General features: G+C 43.0%; 1 protein-coding gene across 2 annotated transcripts in view; it reads left to right on the top strand.

Moving 5' to 3' along the window:
- The window catches only part of sfrp1 (Secreted frizzled-related protein 1), a 36,450-nt gene that overhangs the window by 8,033 nt on the left and 8,613 nt on the right, over positions 1 to 19,804 (top strand). Inside the window, 1 exon segment of one of the 2 annotated variants that reach the window (NM_001140519.1) lies at positions 4,460 to 4,540. The exons of the other annotated variant lie outside the window; for it this stretch is intronic. Within the exon segment in view, the coding sequence (NP_001133991.1) occupies positions 4,460 to 4,540 (81 nt within the window). 2 annotated transcript variants of the gene reach the window in all.

The following is a 19,804-nucleotide window of genomic DNA, read 5'->3' as shown; positions in this document are numbered from 1 at the left end:
AAAGGCAGGCGGAGGGGCAGGTTTCGGGTCAAGAGCCAGACCCGGTCCCCGGGTGGGAACACCGGGGCCTCACTGCGGTGGCGGTCGGCGCTCGCCTTCTGCCGCCGCACGGCCCGTTGCAGGTGCACATGGGCGGCGTCTCCACGCCTTCAGAGCCTTGACAACAGCCAACAGCTCCCGGTCCCCCACATCATAGTTTCACTCTGCCGGGCTGAGCCTCTTCGAAAAGAAAGCACAGGGGCGGAGCTTTGGTGGCGTGCCCGAGCGCTGAGAGAGCACGGCTCCTATCCCAGCCTCGGACGCGTCCACCTCCACTATGAACGCCAAAGAGGGCTCCAGATGAGCCAGCACGGGAGCCGAGATAAACAGAGCCTTCAGGTGACCAAAAGCCCGGTCTGCCTTAGCCGACCAGTTCAGCCGCACGGTCCCCCCTTCAGCAGTGAGGTAATGGGAGCTGCTACTTGACCAAAACCCCAGATAAACCTCCGGTAGTAGTTGGCAAACCCTAGAAACCGCTGCACTTCCTTTTACCGTGGTGGGAGTCGGCCAATTACGCACGGCTGAAATGCAGTCATTCTCCATCTCCACCCCTGACGTGGAAATGCGGTACCCTAGGAAGGAGACGGACTGTTGAAAGAACAGACATTTCTCAGCCTTGACGTACAGGTCATGCTCCAACAGTCGACCAAGCACCCTGCGCACCAGGGACACATGCTCGGCACGTGTAGCGGAGTATATCAGAATGTTGTCGATATACACCACTACACCCTCCCCCTGCAAGTCCCGGAAAATCTCATCCACAAAGGCCTGGAAGACTGATGGAGCATTCATCAACCCGTACGGCATGACGAGGTACTCATAGTGCCCTGAGGTGGTACTAAATGCCGTCTTCCACTCGTCCCCCTCGCGGATACGCACCAGGTTGTAAGCGCTCCTGAGATCCAATTTTGTGAAGAAGCGCGCCCCGTGCATTGACTCGATCGCACTGGCGATGAGAGGCAGCGGGTAGCTGTACCTCACAGGGATCTGATTGATACCTCGATAGTCAATACACTGGCGCAGACCCATATCCTTCTTCTTCACAAAAAATAAACTTGAGGAGGCAGGTGAAGTGGAGGGCCGAATGTATCCCTGCCTCAGGGATTTGGAGACATATGTTTCCATTGCCACCGTCTCCTCCTGTGACGGAGGATACACGTGACTCCTGTGATTAATAAGGCCTAATCTTCCTTAAAAGTGTAAAGTAACAGGGAATGTGCATGTACAGTTGAAGTCGGAAGTTTACATACACCTTAGCCAAATACATTTCAACTCAGTTTTTCACAATTCCTGACATTTAATCAAAGTAAAAATTCCCTGTCTTAGGTCAGTTAGGATCACCACTTTATTTTAAGAATGTGAAATGTCAGAATAATAGTAGAGAGAATTATTTATTTCAGCTTTTAATTCTTTCATCACATTCCCAGTGGGTCAGAAGTTTAAACACACTCAATTTGTATTTGGTAGCATTGCCTTTAAATTGTTTAACTTGGGTCAAACGTTGCGGGTAGCCTTCCGCAAGCTGCACACAATAAGTTGGGTGAATTTTGTCCCACTCCTCCTGACAGAGTTGTTGTAACTGAGTCAGGTTTGTAGGCCTCCTTGCTCGCAAACGCTTTTTCAGTTCTGCCCACACATTTTCTATAGGATTGAGGTCAGAGCTTTGTGATGGCCACTCCAAAACCTTGACTTTGTTGTCCTTAAGCCATTTTTGCCACAACTTTGGAAGTATGCTTGGGGTCATTGTACATTTGGAAGACCCATTTGAGACCAAGCTTTAACTTCCTGACTAATGTCTTGAGATGTTGCTTCAATATATCCACCCCCGTGCTTCACGGTTGGGATGGTTTCTTCGGCTTGCAAGAGTCCCCCTTTTTCCTCCAAACATAACAATGGTCATTATGACCAAACAGTTCTATTTTTGTTTCATCAGACCAGAGGACATTTCTCCAAAAAGTACGATCTTTGTCCCCGTGTGCAGTTGCAAACCGTAGTCTGTCTTTTTTTATGGCGGTTTTGGAGTAGTGGCTTCTTCCTTGCTGAGCGGCCTTTCAGGTTATGTCGATATAGGACTCGTTTTACTGTGGATATAGATACTTTTGTACCTGTTTCCTCCAGCATCTACACAAGGTCCTTTGCTGTTTTCCAGGATTGATTTGCACTTTTCGCACCAAAGTACGTTCGTCTCTAGGAGACAGAACGCGTCTCCTTCCTGAGCGGTATGACGGCTGTGGGGTCCCATGGTGTTTATACTTGCGTACTGTTGTTTGTACAGATGAACGTGGTACCTTCAGGCGTTTGGAAATTGTTCCCAAGGATGAACCAGACTTGTGGAGTTCTACATTTATTTTCTGAGGTCTTGGCTGATTTCTTTTGATTTTCCCATGATGTCAAGCAAAGACGCACTTAGTTTGAAGGTAATTGACATAATTTGAGTCAATCAGAAGCTTCTAAAGCCATGAAATAATTTTGGGGAATTTTCCAAGCTGTTTAAAGGCACAGTCAACTTAGTCTATGTAAACTTCTGACCCCTGGAATTGTGATATAGTGAATTATAAGTGAAATAATCTGTCTGTAAACATGTTTTGAAAATAATTACTTGTTTCATGCACAAAGTAGATGTCCTAACCGACTTGCCAAAACTGTAGTTTAACTTCTCTGGGCTAGGTGGGACGTGACCGTCCCACACTATTCAACAGCCAGTGAAATAGCATGGCGCGAAATACAAAACAGCAAAAATATCATAATTTCAATTCCTCAAACATATGACTATTTTACACCATTTTAAAGATAATACTCTCGTTAATCTAACCACATTGTCCAATTTCAAAAAGGCTTTACAGCGAAAGCAGAACATTAGATTATGTTAGGAGAGTACATAGACAAAAATAACCACACAGCCATTTTCCAAGCAAGGAGATGTGTCAATAAAACCCAAAACACAGCTAAATGAAGCACTAACCTTTGACGATCTTCATCAGATGACACTCCTAGGACATCATGTTACACAATACATGTATGTTTTGTTCGATAAAGTTCATATTTATATCCAAAAACAGCATTTTACATTGGCGTGTGATGTTCAGAAAATGTATTCCCACCAAAAACTTCCGGTGAATGAGCACATCAATTTACAAAAATACTCATCATAAATGTTGACAAAATACATAACAATTATTTTCAGAATTATAGATGCAGTACTCCTTGATGCAATCGCTGTGTCATATTTTTAAAATAGCTTTTCGGCGAAAGCACATTTTTCAATATTCTTAGTACATAGCTCGCCATCAAAGCAAGCTATACAGACACCCGCCAAGTTCTGGGGTCACCTAAACTCAGAATTTGTATTATAAATATTCTCTTACCTTTGCTGATCTTCGTCAGGCTGCACTCCCAGGACTGCTACTTCCACAAGAAATGTTGTTTTTGTTCCAAATAATCCATATTTATGTCCAAATACCTCCGTTTTGTTCGTGCGTTCAGGTCACTATCCAAAGGCATAATGCACGAGCGTAATTCGAGACACGAAAAGTCAAAATGTTCCATTACCGTTCGTAGAAGCATGCCAAACGTTGTTTACAATCAATCTTTATGGTATTTTTAACGTAAAAATGCGATAATATTCCATCACCAAGTCCTTGGTCCCCAGGCAGTCCACTCATTGACTAAGCTCCTATTCTCTGCCCGGTTACAGGAGAATGATGAAAACTTTCTGAAGGCTTTTGACAGCCAATGGAAGCCTTAGGAAGTGCAACGTGACCCCATAGACACTGTAGTTTCGATAGGGTTTCAAAAGAAGAACTACAATTCTCAGATCTCCCACTTCCTGGTTGGATTTTTCTCAGGTTTTTGCCTGCCATATGAGTTCTGTTATACTCACAGACATCATTCAAACAGTTTTAGAAACCTCAGTACTAATAATATGCATATTCTAGTTTCTGGGCCAGAGTAGTAACCAGTTTAATTTGGGTACGTTTTTCATCCGGCTGTGAAAATACTGCCCCCTACACCTTGACAGGTGTAGGGGGCAGTGGTTGAAAAGAAGGACATTTGTAAGTGACCCCAAACTTTTGAACTGTGCTGTAGGTGTTTACATAAGATTTTGTCTGCAAGACTGATGTGAAGCACAGGCAGGGAGATAGGTGGTAAAACAGTGTTACTACCACGAGAAATGAACTGATGTTGAAGTAAATAGAGGTGTGAACAATGCTAGGGTCTGTTAGGGATTCAGTTGTGTTGCCTGACAGCTGTTTGAATTGGTATGTATTCTCGAAATCCTGTTAAGAGGATACCGGATTTCCTGCTTATCCTTTCAGTCTTGTTCCATTTTTCTCAGAGCTATGTTAACTGGTAGGTTACTGTGTCAGTGCTACATGTCTTACCCTCTAAATAGACTGTCTCTCCTCCCTCCCTTTCACAGGTTATTCCCCCATATGTCCCCCATGTGACAATGAAATGAAAACAGACATCATTCTAGAGCACATGTGTGCCAGCGAGTTTGGTAAGCATCTCCTAACCCTAACACTACCATTTACATACCGATGATACACATGCACACACACGTTTTGTCATGACATGTTTTCCTATGGGCTACCATACCTGTGGATCATGTTTGCCAACACCACAGGATAGTAGCCTATACACCTGGAACAACATACAGTAGGCTACAGCAGTATGTTTATCCTTACAGCTCTGAAATATATGCCCCAGACAGACCTAATGATCCCTTCCTCCCACCCACCTTATGTCGACAAAGTACATAGTAAGTAACATATCAAGCTTAGAGAAGTTAAAGTGACACTCTTGCCACTAGGTTTTCTTACTTACAAGCATTCCTGACTCTTGCCATTCTGGTTACAGTAATGAGCTTGGAGCTTTATCCCAGCTATAGATGATGGCCCATAGCACCGCACAGTCATCTCTTTGTATGATCTTAAAAGTGAGGTCTTTAGTGGGGTTAATCAGTCTATTGGAAACAAAAGGGTTCTGAAAAGAAAAGCCAGTTAATGTAGATTAACTGTAACAAAAACAGAAAAAGGGATCAGTTCGACATTAAGTCTCATAGAGGCTCATGGATTTAGTTCGAGCTGACTGTAGATTTACAAGGTGAAGAAAGAAAACAAACCTACTTTCTTCTACTACCCTGTAGCATAAACATGCTTTACTAGCATAGTGATGAATGAGCATAAACATGCTTTTCTAGCATAGTGATGAATGAGCATAAACATGCTTTACTAGCATAGTGATGAATGAGCATAAACATGCTTTACTAGCATAGTGATGAATGAGCATAAACATGCTTTACTAGCATAGTGATGAATGAGCATAAACATGCTTTACTAGCATAGTGATGAATGAGCATAAACATGCTTTACTAGCGTAGTGATGTATGAGCATAAACATGCTTTACTAGCATAGTGATGAATGAGCATAAACATGCTTTACTAGCATAGTGATGTATGAGCATAAACATGCTTTACGTGTCAAAGGTCCTAGCATATTTTCAGCAAAGAATAGTTTCATTTTTTTAGACGATTTGCTCAATTTCATGCTTGTTGGATGGATGGGACATTATTGTTTTAAACAAAGTTTCATTATCGGAGAAATTATGTGGCTTTGACCAACATTTTACAGACCCTACAGTGCTCAGGGTAGTTGTTCTGTCTGAGTATTTTATTTATTTCACCTTTATTTAACCAGGTAGGCCAGTTGAGAACAAAGTTCTCATTTACAACTGCGACCTGGCCAAGATAAAGCAAAGCAGTGCGACACAAACAACAACACAGAGTTACACATGGAATAAACAAACGTACAGTCAATAACACAATAGAAAAGTCTATATACAGTGTGTGCAAATGAGGTAAGATTAGGGAGGTAAGGCAATAAATAGGCCATAGTGGCGAAATAATTACAATTTAGCAATTAAACACTGGAGTGACAGATGTGCAGAAGATGAATGTGTAAGTAGAGATACTGGGGTGCAAAGGAGCAAAAAAATAAATAACAATATGGGGATGAGGTAGTTGGGTGGGCATAATGATCTGTAAGCTGCTCTGATAGCTGATGCTTAAAGTTAGTGAGGAAGATATGAGTGCAGCTTCAGTGATTTTTGCAATTCGTTCCAGTCATTGGCAGCAGAGAACTGGAAGGAAAGGCGGCCAAAGGAGGAATTGGCTTTGGGGGTGACCAGTGAAATATACCTACTGGAGCACGTGCTATGGGTGGGTGCTGCTATGGTGACCAGTGAGCTGAGATAAGGCGGGGCTTTACCTAGCAAACAAAGACATATAGATGGCCTGCAGCCTGTGGGTTTGGCGATGAATATGAAGCGAGGGCCAACCAAGTTGCAGTGGTGGGTAGTATATTGGGCTTTGGTGACAAAACGGATGGCACTGTGATAGACTGCATCCAATTTGCTGTGTAGAGTGTTGGAGGCTATTTTGTAAATGACATCGCCGAAGTCAAGGATTGGCAGGATAGTCAGTTTTACGAGGGTATGTTTGGCAGCATGAGTGAAGGATGCTGTGTTGCGAAATAGGAAGCCGATTCTAGATTTAAGTATAAGTATCCTAGGATGTGAATGTGAAATTGAAAAGATTGACAATTTGTATACTTCTGAGGATCATTCCTTCAGATCTAAGAGATTGATCCGCCAACTGACCACCAAGTAAACTGACGTGAAAGATTTCTTGAGAAAGTACAGTTGAACTTGTTTTCTTGCTCATACAACTGATGCTTAATTCTCATAGCTTTACATATCAATTGCAAAGAAAAACAGAGCTGGGGAGTTTTTAACCACTGTGAATCCATGTCACGGTTTATATTACCACGGTTATGACTTGCCTAGTTAAATAAAGGTTAAATAAAAATAAATAATAAAATACTATTTTAAAGGCGAATATTCTGTAACTATTGAATTGGGGCCCTAAAGTCTTTATTTGGCAGGTATTTAAAGCTGTAAATCAGTATGTTTGTTTTGCTGTCTGTCCTTCTGGATGTGTCAGGAGGGTTGTACTTTAAAGCTTAATTCCTATTGGTCCATATCACAGACTGTCTGATGTCACATGGGAGTGATGTCACATGTATGGACATGTCTTTATGCCATTCTATCCACAGGGTGTCAATGCAGAGTAGCAACAGCTGTTGGAATGTTTTGTTTTTGAATGCAATTAAAATGCGTTGATAGTTTCTCGCATGCAGGGACACTGTAAATTTGACCCACCTTGAGACATTGATTGTGTGCAGTGAGAATGTGCACAAGTTTACAGGATGCTGTGCCTTATTTTTTATTGCTTGTTGCTGGCCTCTCACATTTTTGGTGGTTTCCAAATCAATTCCAAGCAGCAGACGTTGGGAAGAAAGACTTTATGCATTAAAAACAAGTTTTCTTTCAGAGTGGTTCTCAGGAACAGCTAATACAAAGTTAGGTATTTTAAATGAAGTGTCCCATTGTTACACTGTAATGATGGGCCTCACTTTTCTGTCCTCAGAAACCGTCCATGGTTTGCCAAGAGAGTGGCACATTATTGTTCTGTTTCATCTATGATTAAGATAGATGTTGTTTTGATTTCTTGTCATAATCTCTTTAACGCTTGATGCCTGAGCTTATCCAGGCAGACTGAGCATGGCCGCTGACAATGGGGGTTAAATGAGACTGTTATTGCAGCCATAAGACCTAATCACAGCAGGAGTGGCCCACAAAGGGAGAGTTCCAACGCCCATGAGAAAAAACAGGGCTTATGTCCCAAATGGCTCACTATTCCCTATAAAGTGCACTACTTTTGACCAGGGCCCAAAAGGCCCTGTTAAAAAGTAGTGCACTATGTAGGTAATAGGGTGCCATTTGGGACACTGTCAGGAGCTGATGAGCTGATCTTCTTGCAGTGTGGCAATGCCATGGGCAATAAGGTGGTTAGTTTACTTTGCTTTGCTCTACCGGTTGGGCAACATGTAAACAAGCAATGTTTATGCTCCCTAGAGATGTTCTAATTGACTAAAGAAATGAGAAAGCAGGCTTCTAAGATGGCTGCCACAGGTTAATCAATAATGTAAGCAGTAACCTATGGTTTTAGCTTGATTAAACTTCTGGAGGGACAAAAATTAGGTCATGTTTTTTTTAAAGCATTAACATTGTGCAGATTTAGATCATTTTCATTATAATTTGTCTGACGTGATGTTCCCACGAACTGGCTTGAGCCCTTTTATTTTGCTCTAAAACTGATGCAAGGATGGGCTTGACTCGAAAACAACTATTATATGGTGTGAAAGATCTGTCATTCATTTTTGTCAGAGGAGGGAGATATGAGTAAAATGTGGAAGCAACTATGACATGATTTGATCTGTTTTGACCTCAACAAAGCATCTGGTCATGTCAGTCGTGACTTGTGAGCCAATCTATTATTATGCTTTCATCAAGCCACTTTTGGTCAGACCAAAATGGATCAGAGGGAGGGATAGCTTATAATAGACACAGATTTATAAGTTAAATGCACTACTCTAGACTTTCACTATGAAATATCCTGCCTGCCTGGCAAGCAAGGGATGCTGAATGTATCACTTTTTATCACTACTATTCACATAAAGGGTAATTGTATATTCCCATATATTTACATGTACTGTAGAGACAACATCATAACCTTAGGCCTGGATAAGGTACATTTTGACTAACTTCAGACTGTGTAGTTGATAGGTTACCTCAGTCAGGGCAGCAAGCTGGAGGAATCTGAGACTTACATCGAGGTCAGTTTTATTCATCTGCATGGACTAATCATGTCAAAAAAATGCCTTCGCTGGCACAGAATGAGCATTTTTGCTCACTGAAACACTCAGTTCCTGGAAACATCTCATTGCGAAAGGTCTGTTCTCATTTAACATGAAAGTTAAGTGTGAACGAGAGGCTTATTAATATTGTGTGCCATTGTTTGAAGTCATGAATAATTGCCTCCTTCCAATCTCACAATCAGTTTTGACATTCTCAGGAGAGTTTATCTTGATAAAGTTGGAGTATTTTGAGATGAGGCAAGAGTTGTTTTATGCTTTGTGGTTGGATACAAGACAATCGGGCAGAGGAAGAATACATGTGTTTAAAGAAGTCATGGAGGAATAGATACATTTTCTTATTTTTTATTAGGTAGAATGGGATGTTTCTTGAAGGTCTGTGTGACCATGCTGTATGTACTATAATATATGCCATTTAGCAGTGACCTGAGTAGTGACCACAGTTTGACTGAGTAACTGAACTGCATTTTCAGCTCCAATTGAAGAGTGATGCAAAGACAAACAACAAAATCAACAGTTCAGTTAACCAAATGTTACGTGTTGGTGACCATGATCAACCATGAGGAAAATAACAGTCTAGCTAGTTAAACCCCTCCCAGTCCCTGGTCCCTCAGAGATCATGATTAATTTGTTTATTTTTATTGTATGTATGTGTGTATATATATTTTCCTTTATTATTTTCCCGTAACCCTACCACCCCTTCCCTAATTAGAGTAAACTAATGGACGACAACAACACTTAGGCTTCTACTTCCAGCTTATACATACTATATACATTTTACAGACACAGTATATTTTACAATAGTTATATTTTGTTTGTTTTTAGTCCCATCCTTCAGCTACCTTCAACCCCTCCAATCTATCTCTGAAGACCATGCAGTTTTGATTTCTATTTGCCATATATTTTTCAACTGTGCTGCTTCACAAAAGTTATGAACCTACAGTGCATTCGGAAAACATTCAGACCCCTTGACTTTTTCCACATTTTGCTAGGTTACAGCCTTATCCTGAAATGGATTAAAGTTTTTTCCCCTCATCAATGTACACACAATACCCCATAATGACAAAGCAAAAACTGTTTTTTATACATTTTTGCATATGTATAAAAAAATAAAAACTTAAAAAGCACATTTTACATAAGTACTCAGACCCTTTACTTAGTACTTTATTAAAGCACCTTTGGCAGTGATTACAACCTCGAGTCTTCTTGGGAATGACGCTACAAGCTTGCCACACCTGTATTTGGGTAGTTTCTCCCATTCTTCTCTGCAGATCCTCTCAAGCTCTGTCAGGTTGGATGGGGAGCGTCACTGCACAGCTATTTTCAGGTCTCTCCAGAGATATTTGATCGGGTTCAAGTCCTGGCTCTGGTTGGGCCACTCAAGGACATTCAGAGACTTGTCCCGAAGCCACTCTTGCATTGTCTTGGCTGTGTGCTAAGGGTCGTTGTCCTGTTGGAAGGTGATCCTTCACCCACAGTCTGAGGTCCTGAGCGCTCTGGAGCAGGTTTTCATCAAGGATCTCTCTGTACTTTGCTCCGTTCATCTTTCCCTTGATCGTGACTAGTCTCCCAGTCCCTGCCACTGAAAAACATCCACACGTCATGATGCTGCCACCAACATGCTTCACCGTAGGGATGGTGCCAGGTTTCCTCCAGACATGACGCTTGGTATTCAGGCCATAGAGTTCAATTTTGGTTTCATCAGACCAGAGAATCATGCTTCTCATGGTTTTGAGAGTCCTTTAGGTGCCTTTTGGCAAACTCAAAGCAGGCTGTCGTGCCTTTTACTGAGGAGTGTCTTCCGTCTGGCCACTCTACCGTAAAGGCCTGATTGGTGGGGTGCTGCAGAGATGGTTGTCCTTCTGGAAGGTTCTCCCATCTCCACAGAGGAACTCTGGAGTTCTGTCAGAGTGACCCCCAGGTCTTTGTCACCTCCATGACCAAGGCCCTTCTCCCTTGATTGCTCAGTTTGGCCGAGCTGCCAACTCTAGAAGGAGTGGTTCCAAACTTTTTCGATTTAAGAATGATGGAGGCCACTGTGTTCTTGGGGATCTTCAATGCTGCAGACATTTTTTTTGGTACCCTTCCCCAGATCAGTGTCTCGACACAATCCTGCCTCGGCGCTCTAGGGACAATTCCTTCGACCTCATGGCTTGGTTTTTGCTCTGACATGCACTGTCAACTGTAGCACCTTATATAGACAGGAGTGTGCCTTTCCAAATGATGTCCAATCAATTGAATTTACCACAGGTGGACTCCAAGTTGTAAAAACATCTCAAGGATGATCAATGGAAACAGGATACACATGAGCTCAATTTAGAGTCTCATAGCAAAGGGTCTGAATACTCATCTAAATAAGGTATTTCAGTTTTTTTTTAAATGTATACATTTGCAAACATTTATAAAAACCTCTTTTTCATTGTCATTATGGGGTATTGTGTGTAGATTGATTAAATACTTTTTTTCATCAATTTTAGAATCAGACTGTAACGTAACAAAATGCGCTGTATATACATTTTACGGACACAGTATATTTTTCATTAGTTATCTTGTCATTTTTAGTCCCACCCTTCAGCTCCACTTAACCCCTCCCATCTATCTCTGAACACCAACCAGTTTTGATTTCATGAATCTGTTTCTTAACAGAGCAATTGGTGCTTTCTTCCCTGCTGATGGTTTTATGGTACATCCAACTCAACACTTTTTCCCCACTGTGATTTATCTCCATACTTAAGCTTTTATTACTGCAGCTCTTTGTTACAGTGTCAGAACACTTCAATTCAAACCCACCCTGCTCTACTTCAGACAGATTACTTTCTCTCTGGTGGTATAGGCTATTGCACCATCCATCCCTCCCCATTCTAATGCTTTAAATAAAAGTGCAGCTGCCCTGGCCCTGCTATAAACTGATTACATAGGTTGCTTCCCAAATGGCACCATGTTCCCTATATAGTGCACTACTTTTGACCAGGGAACATAGCAGCCTGGTCAAAAGTAGTACACTATGTAGGGAATAGGTTGCCATTTGGGACGCAGACTTTGGGTCATGGGGCAGACAGGTTCCATGGTTGTGAATGGGCCAGAGCTGTGTTATTCCATGGTTGTTTTCCTGCTGGGTTTATGACACCATCTGAGCTGGCTGAAAGCTTGTCTTGCCTTCTAAACCAGGAGAGGAAATCAGGTTGAGGTTCGGAGACAAAGATTGCAGCCTAGATGTCCACAAAATGTACAGCATTGCCGATTGATGGAGAGAGTTTAAGTGCTCTGAATTTGTCCAAACCTGAGACCTCTGACAGATGGAGATGATGTTGAATATAGAATGACAGTTGAAGCTTGCTGTTTTTGCATTATTTCCTATTTTCACCCTGGTAACATTGAAAGGAAAATTGTGAAATGATTATAACTCTAGTGTCAGATGATAGTTTGGGGAGAATAGTTTTCCAAAGCACATGCCCAGAATGTGTTAGATTAACTTCTAGTTTAACTGCCCCGAAGGAACAACTGATCAATGGCTGAGCCTTTTGCCCTTAACAGTTAAAACATTAAGTGCCATAGCCTAGCTGGTCAGTCACTTTGGCTGGAAGGGAGATTATGCACACAAACAACCAAGGTGCAAAGAAAGTTCAGCTGGATCCAGTTTGAGCTAGATTTATCCAGATAAAGTGGTTTCAGGGGTGGCATAGAAATTATTTTATGACTTGCTAATTATGAAAGCTGCCAATTTTGGTTTCCTTTAACACTAAGCCTCCTCACAGAGACTTTTCAGGGACCAGAGATGGTTGATGAAGGTCCTAATCCCGACCATAGGCACTGTTAATACCTGGAAAACCACTGGGACTGTTCATTTTCTAACACTTTAATTGGCAATGGGAAGATAGGGGGTGTAACGTCGGGAAGCAAGTTTAGGGAGTGAATCATTTAATAAAAGAACGAAACATAATACAAAACAAGAAACACGAACAACGCACAGACATGAAACTGAAACAGAAACCATAACGCCTGGGGAAGGAACCAAAGGGAGCAACATTAATAGGGCAGGTAATCATGGAGGTGATGGAGTCCAGGTGAGTGTCATGAGGCATGTGACGATGGTGACAGGTGTGCTCAATAATCAGCAGCCTGATGACCTAGAGGCCGTAGAGGCAGCACACATGACAGTACCCCCTCCCTGACGCGCGGCTCCAGCCACAGAACGGTGACCAAAATGATGATGGGGATCAGGAGTGGACTGGTCACCTCTGCTGAGGCGTGGGAACCTGTCGATCCGGCTGAGGTACGGGAGCATGGCGACCTAGAGCTTCAGAGAGAGAGAGAGCATACGTGACAGTACCCCTCTCCGGCGCGCGGCTCCAGCCGCAGGACGCCAACCAAAGGGACGATCCCGGGGATCAGGAGTGGACCGGTCGCCTCCGCTGAGGCACAGAAACCTGACAAACCGGATGAGGCGTGAGAGCCTGATAAGCCGGCTGAAAACTCCCCGGTTGCTTCGACCGAGGTACGGGAACCAGTTCACCCAGCAGAGGCACGGGAGCCTGTCGAGCCCGCTGAGGCACGGGAGCCTGTCGAGCCCGCTGAGGCCTCCGTGGTAGCTCCGGTACTGATACACGGACCCGACATCACCTCCAAACAAAAAACACTCTTTGATGCTTCCCTTTGGTGAGGCAATATTCTGTAACGTGTGTGCTGGGAGTCGGGAAGCAAGTTCAGGGAGTGAATAATTTAATAAAATAATGAAACATAGCACAAAACACGGACAACACACAGACATGAAACTGAAACAGAAACAATAACGCCTGGGGAAGGAACCAAGGGGAGCGACATAAATAGGGCAGGAAATCAAGGAGGTGATGGAGCCCAGGTGAGTGTCATGAGGCGCTGATGCGCGTGACGATGGTGACCGGTGTGCGCAATAATCAGCAGCCTGGTGACCTCGAGGCCGGAGAGGGAGCACACGTGACAGTACCCCCTCCCTGACGCGCGGCTTCAGCCGCAGGACGCCTACCAAAATGACGATCCCAGAGATCAGGAGTGGACCGGTCACCTGCTGAGGCGTGGGAACCTGTCGATCCTGCTGAGGTGCGGAAGCATGGCGACCTAGAGCGCCGGAGAGAGAGCATACGTGAAGGGGGCAATAGATGAACCCTCAATCCTGGTAGTGTTAGTTCATGTAGAGGCCTATTCAGAGTTCTGATATTCACTGAGTGTACAAAACGTTAAGGACACCTTCCTAATATTGAGTTGCTCTCAGAACAGCCTCAATTCGTTGGGGCATGGAATCTACAAGGTGTCAACACTCCACAGGGATGCTGGCCCATGTTGACTCCAATGCTTCCCACAGTTGTGCTGGATGTCCTTTGCGTGGGTGGTGGACCATGCTTGATACACATAAGAAACTGTTGAATGTGAAAAACCCAGCAGCGTTTCAGTCCTTGAAAATAAACCAGTGCACATACTACCATACCCTGTTCAAAGGAATTTAAATCTTTTGTCTTTTCCATTCACCCTCTGAATGGCAACATACACAATCCATGTCTCTGTTGTCTCAAAAATCCATCAACCTACATCCTCCCCTTCCTCTACTCTGATTACATTTTTACATTTTAGTCATTTAGCAGATGCTCTTATCCAGAGCGACTTACAGTAGTGAATGCATAAATTTCATTTCACACTTTAAAAAAAAAATGTTTTTTTTTGTACTGGCCCCCCGTGGGAATCGAACCCACAACCCTGGCATTGCACACACCATGCTCTACCAACTGAGCCACAGGAAAGCTATGATTAAAGTGGATTTATCAAGTGACATCCATAAGGTATCATAGCTTTACCAAATTCACCTGGTCAGTTCTTAGTGTTTTGTAAACTATAAACGCATAGCCCATACAAATGCATTGAATAACAGATAGTCCCCCCCAAAAAAAAATAAAAAATCTAAAGGAATTTGGTTCTGAAGTGTCTTTCCTATATCTGAGAGATAGAAGATCAGGAAATTGTATCATTTCTTTTATATATATATATATTTATTTTTTATTTTTTTTACATGTATTTAAAAACTGCTGTTAGCCCATACAAACAGATTGAATAACATTCTCTACATGGAACAACAGATGGTCCCCCCCCCCCAAAAAAAAAAAAATCTAATGGAAGTTTGTTCAGAAGTGTCTGTGCTATATCTGAGAGATTTAAGATCAAGAAGTCATTTTTTTCCCCCCACATATATTTAAGCCCTTATGTCTGGCACAAAAACGTCTCCATATACAGTATACTTCTATACATTTTTTTCAACTGGTACTGGGGACCTTCAAACGTGTCTTGTGAGGCCTATGGGCAACACAACCGACATGTACATGTTCGTGAGTCTCACCTTTCATATTAGTGTGTAGCCCAAACTGTTTGAACGCTACAGACAGAAGTTGGCAAATTGGCTGTACTGACTTCAGATGAGTCCCAAGACGCCTGTAGGGGTCGTAGAGCAAAACGGAGAACACCATCATGTTCATGAGAGTCTCATCTTTCCATAATAGTTTGTAGGCCTAACCGTTCAGATGCTACAGACGATTTTGTGAGAACACCGATTTTCAGGATGTATCATGGTCTGACAAGCACCACTCTAGCTCTGTCACCTTTCACTGTATCCTCCCCTTCCTCTACACTGATTGAAGTGGATTTATCAAGTGACATCAATAAGGGATCATAGACTGACCAGGTGAATCTAGGTGAAGGCTATGTCATGGAAAGAGCAGGTGTTCTTAGTGTTTTGTACACTTTAGAAAAACAAAAACATGGTATGAGCCCATACAAACACAACATTCACTACATGGAACAACAGATAGCATATAGTCCCCCCCAGCCCCCCCCCAGATGCGGAAGTGCGACATCGGTGGATGCAGTGGATTGAGACACATCCAATGCAAGAAAACATATCTCTAGCTTAAACTGACAGATTTTTATGGGGCCTCGGAAATCGGCTCTTAAAATATAGCTAGCAATTATAAAGCTAGTTCTTTTATAGAAACCAACTGCAGTCCACTTAGCTAGCTATGGTGAACTCAACTCCGACTGATGGTGGAAATTAACGTTGGCTAGCATTCCCTCAGCAGTTTCAATCTAGTGAACTAGTTAAGTGCATTTTCTCAATGTCATCTATCAGATGGATAGTTGGCAAATATATTTGTTTTCCCTGACATCTAAAGCTGCCTGATACAGCTGGCCATTTGATGGTAAAGTAGGATGAATGATAGAGGTAGCTAGCTGAAATGGCAATGGCTAGCCAGGAGTTTGTCTGAAATGTAGACTTACCAGTGAACAACAGTGTGAACCTCGTCCACTGCCAGGCCTATCAACCGCTTGCTGAACCCGGTTGTTAAATAACTTTCCTCCATACATCACTTGATATATTACACTTTTGTCATAGCCAGTTGGCAAGCATTCTAAAACATACCCTTTGTCTGTCGAAATGTTTAAGCACAACTGTTACAGTGGATAAGATTGGAAATAGCTGTGTTGAAAACATCCTCACTCACTTCTTCCATGTTTACTGCTTCGCACGTGTCCACACGGATCATAAACACGGGTGAAATTAGCAGTAGGGACGGATTTGGCCGAGAGTTTCCTTTTGCGAGGGAGGAGACTTCGCTTCCTTCCTTCACACAACAGAAATCACAATTGTGAGTATCATTCCCCCCAGAAGTTATATGCAAAGTGACAACTTTTGCAATAATTTTACTTGTGGGCAACCGAAATTACCACTACTATAACGTTTTTCAAAACCATAAATCATTGAAAACTGCTTTGATTTAAATAGTAAAGTAAACCTTTTTAAACTTTTAATACTACCACAAAAATACTTTTAAAGAGTTAAAGAAAGTCCCATCAATTGTATTTAATTTACAATTATAATTTAGTCATTATTATTATTCTTGAGCATGCTTCTCCTCTTACACTGTTTAAGATAGAAACACTGTTCAAACTTTCAAACGTGCAGACTGGTCTCACTTGAGTTGCTTGTATACAACTTTTGATATATTTTATGCTTTTTAAAGCTAAGACACACTGGAAGGATTGTCAAACGTTTGCCTGCCGACAGTGCTTAGCACCTCTGAACAGTGTCAGCAGTCAATCTCTTTTGTGTTCACTCAGCCACTCAGTCTTGTTAAAATACTCCAAACCAGAAGGTGGCAGTAGCGTTGTTTGGCATTGCGTATCCATAAGTGTTAATTATGGTCTAGATTCAATGCTACATATTCATTAGCTAGCATAACATAGCTAGCTTGCAAAGGACACTGCACTAACTCGGTAGCTAACACAGGCAGCTGTTTCATGGAAGCTAGCTAATACGTTGTAATTTAGTTATAATGTCAATACTAGCTACAGTGGTTAGCTAGCTTGGAGGAAGTATACTGCTCAAAAAAATAAAGGGAACACTTAAACAACACATCCTAGATCTGAATGAAAGAAATCATTTTATGAAATACTTTTTTCTTTACATAGTTGAATGTGCTGACAACAAAATCACAAAAAAATAATCAATGGAAATCCAATTTATCAACCCATGGAGGTCTGGATTTGGAGTCACACTCAGAATTAAAGTGGAAAACCACACTACAGGCTGATCCAACTTTGATGTAATGTCCTTAAAACAAGTCAAAATGAGGCTCAGTAGTGTGTGTGGCCTCCACGTGCCTGTATGACCTCCCTACAATGCCTGGGCATGCTCCTGATGAGGTGGCGGATGGTCTCCTGAGGGATCTCCTCCCAGACCTGGACTAAAGCATCCGCCAACTCCTGGACAGTCTGTGGTGCAATGTGGCGTTGGTGGATGGAGCGAGACATGATGTCCCAGATGTGTTCAATTGGATTCAGGTCTGGGGAACGGGCGGGCCAGTCCATAGCATCAATGCCTTCCTCTTGCAGGAACTGCTGACACACTCCAGCCACATGAGGTCTAGCATTGTCTTGCATTAGGAGGAACCCAGGGCCAACCGCACCAGCATATGGTCTCACAAGGGGTCTGAGGATCTCATCTCGGTACCTAATGGCAGTCAGGCTACCTCTGGCGAGCACATGGAGGGCTGTGCGGCCCCCCAAAGAAATGCCACCCCACACCATGACTGACCCACCGCCAAACTGGTCATGCTGGAGGATGTTGCAGGCAGCAGAACGTTCTCCACGGCGTCTCCAGACTCTGTCACATCTGTCACGTGCTCAGTGTGAACCTGCTTTCATCTGTGAAGAGCACAGGGCGCCATTGGCGAATTTGCCAATCTTGGTGTTCTCTGGCAAATGCCAAACGTCCTGCACGATGTTGGGCTGTAAGCACAACCCCCACCTGTGGACGTCAGGCCCTCATACCACCCTCATGGAGTCTGTTTCTGACCGTTTGAGCAGACACATGCACATTTGTGGCCTGCCGGAGGTCATTTTGCAGGGCTCTGGCAGTGCTTTTCCTGCTCCTCCTTGCACAAAGGCGGAGGTAGCGGTCCTGCTGCTGGGTTGTTGCCCTCCTACGGCCTCCTCCACGTCTCCTGATGTACTGGCCTGTCTCCTGGTAGCGCTTCCATGCTTTGGACACTACGCTGACAGACACAGCAAACTTTCTTGCCACAGCTCGCATTGATGTGCCATCCTGGATGAGCTGCACTAGCTGAGCCACTTGTGTGGGTTGTAGACTCCTTCTCATGCTACCACTAGAGTGAAAGCACCGCCAGCATTCAAAAGTGACCAAAACATCAGCCAGGAAGCATAGGAACTGAGAAGTGGTCTGTGGTCCCCACCTGCAGAACCACTCCTTTATTGGGGGTGTCTTGCTAATTGCCTATAATTTCCACCTGTTGTCTATTCCATTTGCACAACAGCATGTGAAATTTATTGTCAATCAGTGTTGCTTCCTAAGTGGACAGTTTGATTTCACAGAAGTGTGATTGACTTGGAGTTACATTGTGTTGTTTAAGTGTTCCCTTTATTTTTTTGAGCAGTGTATTTAGTGTTGTGTGCATTGTGTCTGTGCACTTGGCTAGAAAATTCAATTTTTTAAATCCATTTTTTTGTTTGCTTTTCCATGTAGAATCAGTAGATTCTTCACTACCGAGTCGGCACGGAGCAGGTACCACTTTTTTTTCTTGCAAGAGAAGGAACGGCCTCCCACTGTGATAGGTATCTATCAGCAGTCGATTGGCAGTGAGATGTTCGGTGTTTCATGCTTTAGCTATTCAAGTCTTTTTAGAGGACCATGTTGCATTTTAAGTAGGGGCCTATTTAGTTCAGATATAGTAGCCTGTATTTCTTGTACCAGTCTTTACCCCTACCTGTTAGCTACACTGATAATAATGTAATTTATTTTAATTACATGTATGCCTATGAATATAATTGTTTTTTAAATCAGATATTCAAAGACAGATCAGTCAGAACTAAAATCTCAAGCAGCAGTCATTTAACCAAGTGCAGATGCAAATTCCTGTATTAATAGATCACAAGGTGGTCACTAATCTGGTCATCACAGCAACCTACCAAATGTTTTCCTTATATTACCGTGTATCAAATTCACCTTCACTCGTGTAGTAGTCTTCTTTACTACCACGCAGTAGCCTACATTACATTTGCGCAGGGCGATGAAGAGGTTGGCCTATACCCATAATGGCTGAGTCTGCAACTCAAAATACATTTTATGCTCGCTTCGAGGCAAGCAACAATGAAGCATGCATGAGAGCCGTTCTGGATGGCTGTGTGATCACGCTATCGGTAGCCGATGTGAGCAAGACCTTTAAACAGGTCAACATTCACAAAGCCGTAGGGCCAGACGGATTACCAGGATTTGTACTCAGAGCATGCGCTGACCAACTGGCAAGTGTCTTCACTGATATTTTCAACCTCTCCCTGACCGAGTCTGAATACCTACATGTTTCAAGCAGACCACCATAGTCCCTGTGCCCAAGGAAGCGAAGGTAACCTGCCTAAATGATTACCGTCCCGTAGCACTCATGTCGGTAGCCAT

Source organism: Salmo salar, chromosome ssa20 (genome assembly GCF_905237065.1).
Source record: "Salmo salar chromosome ssa20, Ssal_v3.1, whole genome shotgun sequence".
Taxonomy (NCBI): domain Eukaryota; kingdom Metazoa; phylum Chordata; class Actinopteri; order Salmoniformes; family Salmonidae; genus Salmo; species Salmo salar.
This window is presented reverse-complemented; position numbering and strand designations above follow the sequence as displayed.